At 49.6% G+C, this 15,410-nt stretch overlaps 6 protein-coding genes across 6 annotated transcripts; 2 read left to right on the top strand and 4 right to left on the bottom strand.

Moving 5' to 3' along the window:
• Window positions 1–4,906: 4,906 nt before the first annotated feature.
• Window positions 4,907–5,927, top strand: B0J16DRAFT_314806 (uncharacterized protein; the record flags this gene model as incomplete). Its single annotated transcript, XM_046125215.1, has 2 exons — window positions 4,907–4,937; window positions 4,987–5,927. The coding sequence occupies 2 exons, from the start codon at window positions 4,907–4,909 to the stop codon at window positions 5,925–5,927; spliced, it is 972 nt and encodes a 323-aa protein (XP_045990136.1).
• Window positions 5,928–6,125: 198 nt separating this feature from the next.
• B0J16DRAFT_39514 (dihydroxy-acid/6-phosphogluconate dehydratase) lies at window positions 6,126–8,436 on the bottom strand. Its single transcript, XM_046132176.1, has 2 exons — window positions 8,142–8,436; window positions 6,126–8,052 (listed from the first exon to the last, which is right to left on the bottom strand). The coding sequence occupies exons 1-2, from the start codon at window positions 8,207–8,209 to the stop codon at window positions 6,324–6,326; spliced, it is 1,797 nt and encodes a 598-aa protein (XP_045990135.1). The 5' UTR covers window positions 8,210–8,436; the 3' UTR covers window positions 6,126–6,323.
• Window positions 8,437–8,923: 487 nt separating this feature from the next.
• B0J16DRAFT_39523 (Alpha/Beta hydrolase protein) lies at window positions 8,924–10,093 on the bottom strand. The gene has a single exon (XM_046132179.1). The coding sequence runs from the start codon at window positions 9,809–9,811 to the stop codon at window positions 9,011–9,013; it is 801 nt and encodes a 266-aa protein (XP_045990134.1). The 5' UTR covers window positions 9,812–10,093; the 3' UTR covers window positions 8,924–9,010.
• A 146-nt stretch (window positions 10,094–10,239) lies between these two features.
• On the bottom strand, window positions 10,240–11,674 carry B0J16DRAFT_367568 (uncharacterized protein). Its single transcript, XM_046130141.1, has 2 exons — window positions 11,285–11,674; window positions 10,240–11,235 (listed from the first exon to the last, which is right to left on the bottom strand). The coding sequence occupies exons 1-2, from the start codon at window positions 11,607–11,609 to the stop codon at window positions 10,277–10,279; spliced, it is 1,284 nt and encodes a 427-aa protein (XP_045990133.1). The 5' UTR covers window positions 11,610–11,674; the 3' UTR covers window positions 10,240–10,276.
• A 120-nt stretch (window positions 11,675–11,794) lies between these two features.
• On the top strand, window positions 11,795–13,249 carry B0J16DRAFT_330476 (ATP-dependent Clp protease proteolytic subunit). The gene is made up of 5 exons (XM_046126469.1): window positions 11,795–11,958; window positions 12,010–12,028; window positions 12,080–12,105; window positions 12,154–12,295; window positions 12,346–13,249. The coding sequence occupies exons 1-5, from the start codon at window positions 11,812–11,814 to the stop codon at window positions 12,780–12,782; spliced, it is 771 nt and encodes a 256-aa protein (XP_045990132.1). The 5' UTR covers window positions 11,795–11,811; the 3' UTR covers window positions 12,783–13,249.
• On the bottom strand, window positions 13,225–14,826 carry B0J16DRAFT_298011 (glycoside hydrolase superfamily; the record flags this gene model as incomplete). The annotated part of the gene is made up of 4 exons (XM_046124479.1): window positions 14,493–14,826; window positions 13,787–14,440; window positions 13,591–13,728; window positions 13,225–13,533 (listed from the first exon to the last, which is right to left on the bottom strand). Exons 1-4 carry the CDS (start codon window positions 14,613–14,615, stop codon window positions 13,225–13,227), a joined length of 1,224 nt encoding a protein of 407 aa, XP_045990131.1. The 5' UTR covers window positions 14,616–14,826.
• Window positions 14,827–15,410: the final 584 nt, after the last annotated feature.

Raw genomic sequence — 15,410 nt, 5'->3', positions numbered from 1 at the left:
TAGGTACCTACAATCAGGATGATCAATGCAGGTCATAAACATTTCAGGTATCGATATATACAATCTTCACTATAGACGTTCCAGACACAGCAAGCCTATGTCCTCGCCTACCCAACCAATGTCCAGAAATCGTTCAATCAATCAAGTTTACTTGCTCGCCTGACACAAACACATCATAAGCTGGCCGTAGGCGACAGCACTTAACCATATATGCTCCTCAACTCCTTATCCAGACCTTTCAGTTCCTGGACGCCCTATTCCACGCTATCCGAATTGACCCAACTCAAAAGCAACAAAAGCACAACTCCAGCATTGACATGTCAGACTTCTACGTCTTCTCAATATTCCACATGATAGTCTATAGGCCGGCCTATGTTGAATCGCGGACCTTCTTGGTGGCTTTGGCAGTACCAATATGTGTGTTGTGCACCTGTTCCTATTAGCTTTGTTACAATCATAGCCGGAGAACAAACATACCTTTGTCGCAAACCGAAGACTTGTCAGTGTTTCCTTCAGATGCGTCTCGAGCGGCGATACCATGACAAACATCAGTGTCTTACTGTTGCCGCCCAAGCTGTATTGTAACAAGTGAGTCAACTTGGAGTTACGGTATGGCACGTGGCCCGATCCGCGACCAAGAGCCTCAATGACATCGCCCAAGCAGCTCAGACTCTTGTTGATGTTCTGGGTTTCCTTCATACGGTCGCCCTCAGCCTGTGAGTGCTTGAGACGCTCAGAACCTGCCAAGTCGACCAGGTTGAGGGTACCCTCGCATCGCTCGCCAGTAGCGGCGTTTTCTCCGATCAACTTGAGGATAAAGATACTGTGAGATCGAGATGACCGTTCGTTGGCCTTTGTTGCAGCCACGGATCGGTTATTCTGCGCCTCCTCCAGCATCATCTCCACGCTGGATGGGCTGTCGAGGCGGACTGACTTGCAATTTGTGATTGTCGTTTGCTTGCGAGCTTCGTCATGTCGGATCTCCAACCTCCTTGCCGCAGCACGATCGTTAGGTGTCAACAAGTCGTTGAGCTCCTCGTTGTACACCTCGACAAACGAACCCTCCATGGTGTACTCCCAGGACTTCTCCTTGAGTTTGGTGATTGTGTCGTAAATCATGTGAGTGGCACGCGGGATCATACCATCACTAGAAGACATGGTATGTGTCTTTCCGGATCCAGTTTGACCGTAACAGAAGATGCACACATTATAGCCGTCAAGTGCGCTCTGAACCAACTGAGAAATCTCACCAAAGATTTCTTGATTCTGGGTACCGGGAACGAACACACGATCGAACTCGAAGGGATAGTTCTTCCGTGTGATTTGTCCCAGGCTGCTCTTCTCTTCGGGACCAGCTAGAACGATCTCAGAGGAGGTTTTGTCATCAGGGAACGACATCTGAGCTGCCTCCCCCTCGCCGTTACCCAGAGCGGGTCGAACACGACACATGACTCGAATGTTGCCCTTGAGCTCTTGGTACTTGTTGAAAAGTACTCGGCGCTCGGTCTCCTCCTTGATGAGCTTCTGCTGGGCCTCCTCAGCTATACGGAGGGCTTCTTGTAGACGTGCTTCCATATTGGCAAATGAGTCGGACTGTGCCTTGTTATCGGATTCGAGAAATTCGACGTGTGACTTGAGTGAGTTGATCTTGGCCTCCAGGGTTGTGTTGGCTGCTGATAGTTCGGCAATGTTGGTTTGAAGGCTACCCTTCAAGGTGCGTTCCCGTTCGAGATCTCCACGAAGACTTTCCACTAAAGAATTGGCTTCTTGAAGCTCACGGTCCTTCCTCTGGATAGCGACACCCATGTCTTGATGCTCGTTGCCCATTCGAGTTCGTAGTTCTTGGATCTCGCGGTCTTTCTTCTGTCGTTCTTCTGCCAATTCCTGGTGGTAAAGTCTGGTCAAGGTTTCCACCTTTTGCTCGTGATCTTTTGTCTCTTGATCCTTTAGTCGCTCTAGTTCCCTCCTGAGCTCGTCGACTGCTGCTCGGTGTTGTCTTGACATGTCGTCAACCTTTTCTCGGTTCTTTCGTTCCTGGTCGTCCACTTGTCGTTCAAACTCCCACTTTTGCTTCTCCATCTCGTATCGAATTTGTCGTCCTTCCTCTCTTGCCGAGTCAAGATCTGACTTCAAAGCGTCATTCCTCCGGTCAAGCTTCTCTCTGTCACCTTCCAATTCTTGTACTAGGTAGAGTTAGTAGCCAGTTTGGACCCCCCAAAGCAATACATACCTCGTTTTTTAGCGAGCTCAAGAGCATCGTCATGTCCTTTTCGTTCGCTGAGAGTGGTGTTCACCATCTCCTTGAGTTCCTTAAACTGGGACTCCATATCCACGACTCGGCCGTCGACGTCCCATGCTACATATGATGTCAGATTTGAATCTTTGTTTAAAAAGCATTTGCTTGGGGATGGTGCTTTGACGGGGGATTGGAAGGTCTTGACAGGTGACAGAGCTAGCGACTCTTCGAACTGATCAAGCTTTCGCTTCACCTGCTCATTGTTCGGTGCTTTCGGAGGAGCTCCCTAAGCCTGCTCTGAAGACACCTGTCGAGAGGCGGCGTTCTTGTCATTCTGGCCAGCTCGGCCACGTCGTTTGCAAGGAATGTTGGATATTTGAGATGTGATTGATGATTGTGATGATTGGCGTGTCAGGGGGCGGGAAATCGCTTGACTTCCGGGCTCATTTTCATCTTCGAGGCTCATATCATTGAACCTCGAAGTCAGAGAGCTGTCTCTGATCGTTGATAGGGCCGAAACGGGCTGTGAGATTCTTGTCTTGTGTCGAGGGAGCTGAACGTATGCTGGAGTACAATATAGTTGAAATTCTGTCGTACCGTTACTGGGTGGAGGCTCGTTTTGTTCTTCGCGGATGGCATGTGCTGTACGTGGGCGAGGTGCTTGGCTCTTCGATCGGGCATGAGCAGGGCGCCCATTAACTCCGTTGACTCGAGTGGTGGTGGTTGTCGTCGCTGTCGTCGTGCCGTAACGACCGCCGTTTTGAGTGGCTTTATTAAAGCCCATCGATGTAGACGCGCCGAATCGTGACTGGGTAGTCGAGGGCTGCTTGAGCTAGAGACATTGAATCAGCAACTGCGAACCCATATTGAACTCGCAAAAAATGGACGGTCGTGTCATCCAATCGCATATTCGTTACATCAACTGGGCAGGACAGCATCGTTGTAATCCCAGCTGGGAGCGGAGTCTCAACCCTGGATCCGTGTCGTCATGTCGCTTGGAAAAGTCGAATTGTTGTAATCAAAGAGTGCTCGTGGCACCGAAGCTAGACCTTGAAGTCACAAAAACCTGAACTTACCCCCGAAGACATGCCCGCTAGACTCTGAGGCCGCACATTGGATCGTGCGGCTGCTGCACCGCCACCATATGTGGTTGGTTTTGAAGGATACTCGAGGGCGCGGTCAGAAAGAGGTTTGCGCTTTGGATCGGATTGCGATGCTGTATGATGTCAGAAGAAACTTCCAGATGCGCAGCGGTGCGTTTACCTGGCTGAGGAATCTCGCGCTTGAGGTTCTTCAGAGCGGACAAAGAGCTCGCTGTCGAGGCAATGCGAGCATTGTGTTGCGACTCGCTCCATTCTGTAAGACCCCCTCCTCCTATTGACATCGACAACGAAGAAGGCGCGGGTAGTCGGCTCATCTTTGAAGTTCGAGTCGGCTATGAAGACGTATGATGAGTGTCTGTCTTAAGTTTTTGGGTGGGTAAACAACGTACCGAACCCTCTCCCATAGTGAAAACAGTGCGCCCGCGGTTGAGAGACACCAGGCACGAGCACGGACAACAGGGAGCAACGGAGCACCTTCACACCGCAGTAGCAAGAGACGTTGGTAATACACGAAAGATAATGAAAGCAGAAGCAGTAACAGCAAAATGGCAGACGCTCGGTGCTCAACTCATTGATGGAGCTATTATTATGGTTGATTTGGAAGGATCCTGATGCGGGATAGCCTTGGAGATTGGCGATGCGGAAGCGTTAAGTTGTTTATGTCAACGCGTTGCTGGGGCGATGGACCAAATCCGCTTTTTGGAGACACCCCACTACGGAAAGGGGATTTCGACGTTAACATCATTGTAGAACCGGGTAAAATGCAACATCTCAATCAGGATAATATTAATAACCTGTTTATCAGGTCTTTTGCAGTTGTTTTCTCAAACGTAGTTGATATTGCAAAACACCGTTGCCGAGTATGACGTCTTACCCAACGGTTTGTCGTTTCTCCGTACATGAGCTCAAAACTTTGAGCTTATTCGGAGTCATTGAACCCTCCATACTTGTTCAGAACGTAGCTTTCTATACCTATACAAATAGATGCCTCCAAACCCAGTCAAACACTCTTATCTGTAGGCCCAGTTTCGAAACAATCACATTGGGCTTGTGTTGTTTGAACTTCATAGTCCTGCCCAATGAACCGGAACGAAAGAATAGTTAATATTAATACTATACCACAATGGTCTGGAGGGAGTTAGATCAGCTTGAAAGCTCACTGTTAACTATAGTAACTGAAAACTCAGATTTGTATGAAGCTGTTGTATCTCTAAGCCGAATGCTGTAGATAATTGTTCTCGGCCTAACCCAAAATCATCAGCTTCTACGCTGACTCAGCCTGCACCGTTGACAAGTTTCCCAACGTGGGGGGCCACATGTTCACACATTCACATGTCACTCTCATACATCCATATGGTATGACGCCTGATGAAAACATGCGCTGTCGCAGAATCTGACCTCGCAACGCCGTCTCATTTGTTCTCGTCATCTTCAACCGAGTCGCTTTTCTTCTCAAAGACCAGCCAGCAAACATAAAAGCGAAAGCTTCTGAGCTTGCTCATGTTTCGATAGCTTACCCCTCCGCTTGTCCTCTTCTCTTGTCTTACAGCACGCGATCACTATCGCAATGGAAAAGTATAGCCAATTTCGCGATCGAGGTAATTAATTTCCAGAAATTCGAGTTTGTCACATGCTGATGTTTTATAGCGACGGGTATCGCGCCCTTTCTTCCTGTCTCGACACCCGTATCAGCGGTCGCAACATTCACCCACGCCGCTCTCTTCCTCTTCCGCCTCCCATTCTTCATCACCTATTTTCTCGGTTACTTCCTCTTCTTCCACTTCCTTCCTTTGCCTGTTATCTTTAGAAAAGTCGCCCTTTGGGGGTTGATGGCCATACCGGGAATATGGTGGGTTGACCTGCAGCTCGATGGTGTCAAACGTGGCACCCTGGCCGACCAGCCCCGCGAGCGCTTTCCTCACCCTGGCTCAGTTATCGCTGCCAATTTCTCGAGTCCTGTCGATGCGATTTATCTCGCCGCTATCTTCGACCCAATCTTTACGATCTCGTATCCTGAAACCCGTCGTGTGCAGCGTGTAAGCTTGCTCGGTGCTGTTCTCGCAGCTCTCTCGCCTGTGCGAACTGCCCCGCCCCAGAACGCCAAACTCGTTGACATAAAGGACCTCCTGGACAGCAATCCTGGACAGGTCATTGCTGTCTTTCCCGAATGTGGAACTACCAACGGAAAGGCCATTCTTCCTTTCAGCCCGAGCATTCTTCAAACGCCAGCCGATGTCCACATTTTCCCAGTTAGCATTCGATACACGCCATCCGACGTCACAACTCCTGTGCCCGGAAAGTGGTTCCGATTCCTGTGGGATCTCCTTTCTCGACCGACAACGTGTATCCGCGTCCGAATCGCTGAGGGCCAGATCAACACATCTGCTGCAAAGACCAACGGTGTCTCGCCATCTACCTCTGGTGAGCTGCGCCAACGTAATGAGACGAGCGCGGGCGTCACGGCGGAGGAGCAGCGCGTTCTTGATCGTGTAGGCGAAGCTCTTGCCAGACTCAGCCGCGTTAAGCGTGTTGGACTCACGTTGAAGGACAAGGCGGCGTTTGTGGACGCACTGAACAGCAAGAGATGATGGCGATCGGAGAAAACGGAAGGATCCTGGTTTGAGATCGAAGAAACGATTTTAGGAAAGAATTTGAAAAAGGAGTTGTCGCATTGCAAGGAGCTATCCGGAGGTTTCTATTTAGTTGGCCAAATACCCACGATCGTTGTAGAACGGCGTTTGTCTTCTGGGCTGGTCTTTGCATTTATTCTGACATACAAGTTCTACGTTTTATCAGGTAGTGAGGTAGACTCTTCAAGCCCAGAGCATCTCACGCATATCCATCACGAAAGAAGAAGCCTCGAGTTAAAACGAAAAACATTGGGATATAAATTCTGACCAAAATCTAAATTCGCCTTTTCCAACCCCCATTAAAAGGAATTACATCGTTACATATAACATTTTTGTTTGGCTTTCATGAGCCTTTTAGTTCTTGAGACCGCTGTCGGTGACACAACCCTCACTCGCGTTTCTCACGAGCTGAGCGTACTTGCTGAGCGTACCCTTGGTGTAACGGGGAGGGGGAGCCTTCCAGGCCTTGCGACGTCGAGCAACCTCTTCCTCGGGAACGACGAGGTCAATAGCACGCGACTCGGCGTCAATGACAATCTTGTCTCCGTCCTCAACGAGGGCGATAGGGCCACCCTCCATAGCCTCGGGGACGATGTGGCCGATAATGAAACCGTGAGAACCACCAGAGAAGCGGCCGTCAGTGAGAAGGGCAACGTCCTTTCCAAGACCAGCACCCATAATGGCAGAAGAAGGCTTCAGCATCTCAGGCATACCGGGGCCACCCTTGGGGCCGTCATATCGGATAATAACAACGGTCTTCTCACCCTTCTTGATCTCACCAGCCTCAAGACTGCTGATGAAAGCAGGCTCGGAGTCGTATACACGGGCCTTGCCCTCGAATCGGAGACCCTCCTTACCAGTGATCTTGCCAACACAGCCACCAGGAGCCAGAGAGCCGCGGAGGATCTGGATGTGGCCGGTAGGCTTGATAGGGTTGCTCAAGGGGCGGATGATGGTCTGGTCCTCGGGGAAACCAGGCAGCTCCTCGACGTTCTGCTTCATGGTCTTACCGGTGACGGTGATGCCAGAGCCGTCAATGATGCCCTCCTTCAACAGGAACTTGAGGAGAGCAGGAGTACCACCAATCTTGTGCATATCGGCCATGACCCACTTTCCGGAGGGCTTCAGGTCGGCAAGGAAGGGAGTACGGTCGGAAACCTTCTGGAAGTCCTCGATGTCGAGCTTGATACCAACGGAGTCGGCAATGGCGATAAGGTGCAGGACAGCGTTGGTGCTACCACCAAGGATGGTGGTGACGATCATGGCGTTCTCGAAAGCCTGGCGAGTCATGATGTCACGAGGTCGGATGTCCTCCTTTAGGATGTTGCGGATAGCAGGTCCAACAGCTTCGCACTCGGCGACCTTGCTAGGATCCTCAGCAGGGCTGCTGCTGCTGCCAGGAAGGGTAAGACCCAGGGTCTCAAGTGCGGTAGCCATGGTGTTGGCAGTGTACATGCCACCGCAAGCACCACCACCAGGGCAAGCATTTCGGATGATGTCGAATCGCTGCTCCTCGGTGATCTCGCCAGTGATGTATTGACCGTAGGCCTGGAAAGCCGAAACAATATCGATAGACTCGCCCTGCTTGGTGCAGCCGGGCTTAATGGTACCACCGTAAACCATGATGCTGGGGCGGTTGACACGGCCCATGGCGATGGCCACACCGGGCATGTTCTTGTCGCAACCGGGCAAGCTGATGTTGGCATCGTACCACTGGCCGTTCATGACAGTTTCGATACTGTCGGCGATGATCTCTCGGCTCTGTAGAGAGTATCGCATACCGGTGGTACCCATAGAGATACCATCAGAGACACCGATGGTGTTGAATCGGTAGGGAATGAGACCAGCCTTAGCGACGGACTCCCTAACATGGGCAGAGAGATCCATAAGGTGCATGTTACAAGGGTTTCCCTCGTACCAGACCGATGAGATACCAACCTGAGCCTTGTTCATGTCATCCTCAGAGAGACCGGTGGCGTAGAGCATAGCCTGGGAGGCGCCCTGGGCCTTGGGCTGGGTGATGTTGGAAGAGATCTTGTTGAGCTTGTCATCGGCGCGGATGGCGGTGGTAGATAGGAAGCGGCTACAATACGAGACAAGTTAGTATTTACGCACGAATTGGTTGTATATAGGATATCGTTGGTCGTTGGCAATGGATCGTGATAAACATACCCATGGCTCCTGGAGGAGAGGGGGAAAGCTCCCACAGCTCTCGAGCGCAGCAGTGACCGGGAAAGCATAATGACGACTTGAGACGAAAAGCAAGGGCCAATTGGAGCTTTGACGACAAACTCAAAAAGTCACAGCGTGCGTGGGATTGGGATATTGATCAATCACCCAGTGATCCCAAAATTCAAGTAGTGATGAGTTTGTGGAATTTCTTAGGTTCAACTGCGATGTCGGCTGCCCTTTTGATGGACAAAATTTCCAGTTGGGTTCCCTGTCATCTTCCCTGTGACTTTGGTGCTCCTCCCCCGTTGAAGTGCTCCCCGCATGACAATTCGAGTATCGTGATTGGCTGGAAACTGGAATGCTTGGTTCCGCCGGGGGGAGTTCTCCAACTCCGGCGGGGCTTCAGCGCATTATCCACTTTATCCACCAGAGTCATGTCATCGAAGCTACCGATACAGCTTCCGTACATCTACCCTGCCGAGCTTCCGAGCTTATGAGACTACCTACTTGACAGTATACACTATGATATTCCTATCATGGGTTGCTACGAGAGCCTCAGCGGTACCGGAGAAGAGATTCAATTACGAACATTACGTTGGCCAAGAACCCACGAGCGACACCGGCGATCTTTGTGAATCCCTGCTATGTGGTTTGAGAAGCAATCCGTCCAAGTTGTCTATATGTTATAATGCTCACAGAGCGTTCCTTGCTACTAAAAGTCCTATTCTATTGTGATCTATTAATCTATTAGCATCGTTATCATGTTGAAGGTCAGATAAATCTTTACCATACCCTTTGCATCTGAGAGTTCGTAGTCAGGATTTGTGCCAGTAATAAGATGAGCTCAGCATTCTAATACACTTATCCATCTATTTCCTGGAAGCATGTTCCAACCTACTCAACGCCTCTCTGATTTTCTCCGAGATGTCTTCAATGTACTTGAATGCGAATATCTCGTAGTGATGACCATCAATGTCCACCACCTCAGCAAAGAGATTCTTGTCGTACATATCCCAACCGAGGTTCCGATCCTCGCGACTCATATCAACAATATCTCCTTCTCCTTCTCTCGTGGTCACAGCCTCCTTGGCGCGGAGAAGAGAAATTCTAGGTCGGCCTTCCAGGGAGTCTTCATCCCATACTGGGGGAGTCCAAGCTTGGATCATGCGGCGAGCGTCGGCCATGGCGCGATCGGCGAGTATCTGGTTCTTATTCTTGCCCTCTTCTGAGCCTTCACCGGGTCTCTTGCGATCTTCACTGGAGTATTTGAAGGGGTAGATAGTATCGACCATGAGAATGCCAATGACCCGAATATCAGTGTCCTCGGGGTTGAGTTGCTTTGCGATCTCGAGACTCAGATGACCGCCCATACTCCATCCTCCGAGAAGTAATTGGATCTTTCCGTCTGAGTTGTATCGCTTGGGGAAGTCGGGCTTCTCGACAGTCTCGGTGATGAAACGTGTGTAGAGCTTAGCCATGTCTTTGAGTCCGCCGTCGAAAGGTTCTCCGCTGTGGAAGTTGGGATTATGAATGCCGTACACAGGACGTTTCAGAGGTTCCAAGCAGTGATAGGAGAATGTTGTACCGCCGCCGTCGTGGATGAGGAAGACGGGGACAGCTTGGCCGGCCTGCCAGTCCGCGGGCTGAATGCATTCAGGGTTGCTGTCCATATTTGACTCGTGAATATGAGATGGTTGATGCTGTAGAAGCTTCTCTTCAGTTGAGTTTCTCGATACAGTAAGGAATGATCAACATCAAATCTTCGCCGATGTTGATCCCTTATACCTTCCCAATCTGCTTTGTAAACGCCCAAAAGATGAACAATAAATCGCTCAAACACTTCGCACCCAATCTTCTTTAGAAGCAATTCAGGCCTGGACAAACAGTATGAGAAATGTTCCAGCGATAAGTGGCAAACAAAGGGAGACTTACGATCTTGTGCTACCGCAACTATCATGAAAGACGGAACGGGTCCATCGGCGTGTATCGGAGGTGACAGTTGGCGCCATCGGTAATTGCGGGGCCGTATTGGGGGCCGGCCGGCACCTCAAACATCAATAGAATCGAACCATTGGATAGGAGGCATATACAAAGTTGTCTTGCATATAATCATAATATTTTTCTATTTTTACAGTTTAATATTGCCTGGGCTCGATAAGCTCTATTTGAGGCTCTGCCAAATATCCTTGTAACCTCCAAAGCAGCAAAAACAAGCTTCGCATGCTTTCACTTCTATAGTTCTTCAGAATCAGCAGTTCCTGGCCAACAAAATCCTCTGATTCTTGTTTCAGTCGCTCAACCTCGTCTCCAAGTAGGAAGTTCAAGTCGTGCACTGCAACCTTTGCGCCGTAGTTGGCGCCTTCCACGTCTAGAGTTGCATAATTGTTCATATCATCCGATGGCTCTGTGGGAATATAGAGTATAGCCCCTCCGGCAACATACTTCTGGGCTTCTTCCCAGCTGTCTACCGGTATGATGAATTTGTGTGGATCCTTTTTACTATCGCGGTTGCTGTAGCTTCTTGCAATGAGCGCGTCGGCAGCTTGGCGCTGCATCATCTTAAGCAGCACTTCGTCCATATCAGGCCGGAAAATTCGTTGTTCAGGTAGTCCCCGCGTTGCCATTCCGTTGCGTTGAGCTCTCATCCTAATTTGAAGGGATTTGCTCCTTCCGATTTGTTCGATTAAACTTTTGCGTGAGAGAGCGTAGGTGACGTAACGTCCGGCCCGGTGTGAATCTTCTCTCCAGTCTTCTGTAGATTCGCCGTCTTCTTCCAATTCTTCTGGGCGTGCGTTTTCGACCTCTTCGGTTTCCTTGTCTTCTATGAAGCCTCCACGTTTGGCGGACACTTTCGTTTGCGAAGTCATGTCAGGTGTCTCGTCCTTTTGCGTATTTGTGTTGGTTTCGTCCTGCTCTACTGGCCTTGGGGCGTTCCATGGCATAACGTTCACAAAAGATTGAGGACCTGGAGCGTACCACACTTCCTTCTGCTCAGGATTCGGATGTTTGACCAGATCGAAGTCCTGCAAAAAGTATTTGGGAAGAATTGCATTCGTATTCTTACACCACCGCATCGGAGTCATCAATGCCTCAGCTATCGAACCTCTCAGTCATTGTTCCCATAAAAAGTATGGATTACATACCGTACGGGTTATTCGAAAGATGCCGACGGAATTGACCTGACATTTTTCCTGCCTCTGGTTTGCGCGTTCGTCTCCTTTTAGCGCTCCATTCCGGATCAAGAACTGGGGATATCGGTAGCTCCCCCGATTCTGTTTTGATAGTCTTCTTCTTCGGATCTATTTGGTTCGTGCAAGTTTTTATCCTAGTGATCTCGGCTTGTATTTGTTTGAGGACTTGGCCCTGGGACTGTTTTGATCTATCGTAAGAGATCCATCGTTTTTGGCCGTCGATTGTCAGTCGTGGGCCCTGAAGCTGGCCTGCGCAGGCCTTGGTACACCTGTTCATCGTTTCTAGTTATCGTGATCGACTCATCGTATGTGGGTGTCGTGCTTGTTCAATCGCGAATTCCGTGGTGGAGAGAAGATGAAGCTAAGTTTAAGCCGGGGTCGAATTGTTATCGATAAGACGCCGCCGAGCTACGTAAAGCTCCCCCACCACTTCCGATCGGCCCCAGTCCTTCAACATCATCATCCAGGTACTCACTACAATGTTTCTACGACCAAGAACGTTGCGCGTTTTGCGTGGCGTGTCGCAGCAGCATGTGAGAGCTTTCGGGTTCTCCAGCTCCTCCGGCCAATCACCAATGACACCACCAATGGCTAACATCCCTATGCCCTATATTGAAGAGTCGTCGGTAAAGTTACTTCTTGATGCGAGCATCATTGCGCCTCGCTAATATGTCCAGGCTGCCGGAAGGAAAACATGTCCGTTTTAAGTTGTTGTTGAAGTTGATATAATAAGCTGATTAGTTACAGGGGACATCTTTTCTAAGCTCTTGCAAGTAAGTACAGGCTATCGTTCCCGTGGTTTCAGATGCTAACATTTTCAGGAACGAATCATCTGCCTTAATGGCGAAGTCAACGACTACATGTCCGCTTCGATTGTTTCACAGCTTCTTTGGCTCGAGTCCGATACCCCCGAAAAGCCGATCACGATGTACATCAATTCTCCTGGTGGTTCTGTCACTTCAGGTATTGCCCCCCTCAACTACGAGTCTGATCGATGCTTACAACCGGCTTAGGCATGGCTATCTACGATACCATGACATACATCAAGTCGCCAGTTTCTACGGTATGTATAGGCGGCGCGGCGTCGATGGCAGCTATCCTACTGGCAGGGGGTGAAGCTGGCAAGCGATTCTCGCTCCCTCACAGCTCAATTATGATCCATCAACCTCTCGGTGGCACTCGTGGTCAAGCATCGGACATTATGATCTACGCAAACCAGATCCAAAAGACCCGAGATCAGTCCAACAAAATCATGCAATATCATCTCAATAAAGCCAAGGGTCACGACAAGTACTCGCTGGAGGAGATTAATGATTTGATGGAGCGAGACAAGTACCTGACGCCGGAAGAAGCCCTTGATTTGGGAGTCATTGACGAAATTCTAACTAAGAGAACTGAACCGGAGTCAGAGAAGAAGGAGGGGCAGTCCGATGCGCCCAAGGCGGACTAGGAGTGCACTCGGTGCCGCGAGCATGACAAAGGTTCTGGATATAGCTTGTGGATGGGTTGATGTTTTACGCATTTTTAGATCAAGACCTTGTCCTCACGCTCCGCGGAGTTTAAGATCGGAGTCAAGGTTTGCACAACAGGTGGATTGTTCAGCACAGGGTTGAGAATATCCACGTACACAGTGGAATCAGACCCTTCTATTGTTGAATTAATGCTGATATCAGTGACTTGGGTTTGATGCTTAGCGAATTGGAGCAATTTTCCTTTACAGCGGCGACGCCACTTCTACGGTTTCATTTTGACTGCAACGCAGAATATTTATGAATGGCAAACTGAGAATTGTGACTATATACGTATTCTTGACAGAAACTGTTGGCCAAGGAAACCCACAAGAAACTGCCGCTAGCTGAAAGAAAGCTATTTACAAGTATTCATTTCTTCCACTAGTTGTCAATTCGAAAAACTGCAATGTCGTGCTTCTCGAGCTTGGCCTGAACAGTCCGGCCTCTTCCCTTAGCACCAGTCAACATCTCGGTCCATGAGTAGTCTTGGTCCTTAAGTCCAGGAACCTGAGAGAGGCTCAGCTTGGTATCGAGGTTGCCCTTGCTGGCGACAATGGCGACAACTGTTCCGGATGATAGAGGTCCGGACCAGTAAGGGTAGATCTCGCCGTTACCCTTAGTAGGGGTTCCAGGAGGGGTGAAAGGCACGGCAGGCTTTGACAGGGGGTCTTGGTTGATAGCAAGGAGGCCCTTGATTAATGCCGTCAGCTTATGTCTATAGCGGAGGAAAGGATATGGTGTACTTACCTTGTTTGTGATGAGTTTGACCTCGTCGCTGTTGATCTTGGTCATATCTGTTCCCAGGATGATAGGGGACTTGGTGATGGCCCAGATAGCGAAGTGTGTTCGCTCCTCAGCCGGTGTCAAAGCACCGTTGGCAAGGATCTTGATTTCTGTCAGTACTCATCCTTTCGTCGATAAGCGTGGGAATCATCGCGCTTACCATCATGTCAAGATCGTTGTAGCGACCAGGCTGGGTGTACTTGAGGATAGGTGCAGCCTGGTTGGCAATGCGAACAACATCCTCCCATTTACCCCAGTTGTCGACGCTCATACGCCACATGTGTCCGACCGAAGCACCCCAGGTCCAGACCTCATCCCAGCCCCAGTTGCAAAGAGAGTAGAGGATATCCTTTCCTGTGTTGCGGAGCATGTCTCTCATCAGCTCGTAGCCAGGTCTAGAGCTAGGACCCTTGTCGTCAGGGCAGGTCTGGATGTCGGCTGCGTTGCCTGTGTAGCACTCTGTGTAGCAGTTGTCGTACTTCCAATAGTCAACGCCCCAGCTGGCAAGAAGTTGGGCATCCTGCTTCTCGTGACCTTGACTTCCGGGGTAACCAGCGCAGGTCTTGACACCTCTGTCACCGTAGAGGCCAAACTTGAGACCCATGTTGTGGATCTCATCGACGACAGGCTTGATACCTCTTGGCCATTTCTTTGGGTCAGGGACAAGGTTGCCCTTCGAGTCGCGCTGCTTTGTAGACCAGCAATCATCGATGTTGACGTATTGGTAACCGGCATCCTTCAAGCCAAGTCTGATGAATGTCTTGGCTGTGTCAAGGGCAACTTTCTCGCTGGCTGCATTGCATTGCCCTTGGTTCTGTTCACCATGTTAGTATCACTAGGGAACATCTCCAACTGAGTCAACTTACCCAACCATTCCATCCCAGAGCTGGAAGCTTTCCAACTTCTCGTTCTGCGAGAGTCTTTCGCTCTGGAAGGGCAGTAGACAAAGTGGCAAGAGCCACAACTCCAATAGACTGAGAGAAGAGCATTTTGAGTGAGTTAGGAAGCACTTGTGAGTTTGCTACCGAGCAAGTCCAAGTGTTTCTCGTTAGTAAAGGCAGTTGTCCTTCTTCTTTATATACTTTTCCATAGCTCTTTTCCAAGAAAGAAAGTATGAAGTGAATGACATCTGAACTACTGAACTGCCGGCTAATATGGATGAGTACCGAAGGTTAAATTCGTATAAGTGAGAAGATCTCCACTATCCCCGTTCTCCAGGTCCGGGGAAGTCTCACATCGGAATTGATCATCAGGCCAAAAACACTATGCGCTCGCAATCAATTGGTGCGGTTGGTCGAAATACTCTTTTCTGAGCTTCCCCAGCTGGGGATATGCGTTTCGAACTTAATTGAGTGCCTCCGAACGTGGCGATCCGCCTAATTCGGCATCGAATGCTACCTTCCTTGTTGTTTCCATGAATATGTCATTCGATGTAGATCACAACTGGCATGGTTCTCCTCACGACAAGGCTTGATTTCTTACAAGATGATGGACTACGAGATCCAATTCGAGCGGTAGTTGAACTTTCCCGGAATGGCTATTATACAAAGTCCCCATGATGATTTTACATAGTATAAGCGGACCAAGCATGATTGAGCGGTGGGCATGTTCACCGCGCAGCTACCCTAGGGAACTCTCTTACAAGTTCTAATATTGACAGGGGTTAACGCGAAGAAGGCGCTTGAGGCGATATAATGGATGTGAAATACATAGTAATACGGCGCAGTATGTGCTTGTAACATAAGAAAGGACCGATAGTGTTTCCATAGACTATGTTCTAGATA

This window comes from Fusarium flagelliforme, assembly GCF_020744385.1.
Source record: "Fusarium flagelliforme strain FIESC 12 MPI-CAGE-AA-0113 chromosome Unknown B0J16scaffold_1, whole genome shotgun sequence".
NCBI lineage: Eukaryota > Fungi > Ascomycota > Sordariomycetes > Hypocreales > Nectriaceae > Fusarium > Fusarium flagelliforme.
Note: the sequence above shows the minus strand (reverse complement) of the source record. Positions and strands in the feature narration are given on the sequence as shown.

Coding starts and splice junctions, on each gene's coding strand:
- B0J16DRAFT_39514 (XM_046132176.1), bottom strand. CDS start 8,209: ATGCTTTCCCGGTCACTGCTGCGCTCGAGAGCTGTGGGAGCTTTCCCC. Junction 8,053..8,141: donor CTCTCCTCCAGGAGCCATGG/GTATGTTTATCA, acceptor CTCGTATTGTAG/CCGCTTCCTATCTACCACCG.
- B0J16DRAFT_39523 (XM_046132179.1), bottom strand. CDS start 9,811: ATGGACAGCAACCCTGAATGCATTCAGCCCGCGGACTGGCAGGCCGGC.
- B0J16DRAFT_367568 (XM_046130141.1), bottom strand. CDS start 11,609: ATGAACAGGTGTACCAAGGCCTGCGCAGGCCAGCTTCAGGGCCCACGA. Junction 11,236..11,284: donor TCTTTCGAATAACCCGTACG/GTATGTAATCCA, acceptor GAGGTTCGATAG/CTGAGGCATTGATGACTCCG.
- B0J16DRAFT_330476 (XM_046126469.1), top strand. CDS start 11,812: ATGTTTCTACGACCAAGAACGTTGCGCGTTTTGCGTGGCGTGTCGCAG. Junction 12,106..12,153: donor TCTTTTCTAAGCTCTTGCAA/GTAAGTACAGGC, acceptor TAACATTTTCAG/GAACGAATCATCTGCCTTAA. Junction 12,296..12,345: donor TGGTGGTTCTGTCACTTCAG/GTATTGCCCCCC, acceptor CAACCGGCTTAG/GCATGGCTATCTACGATACC.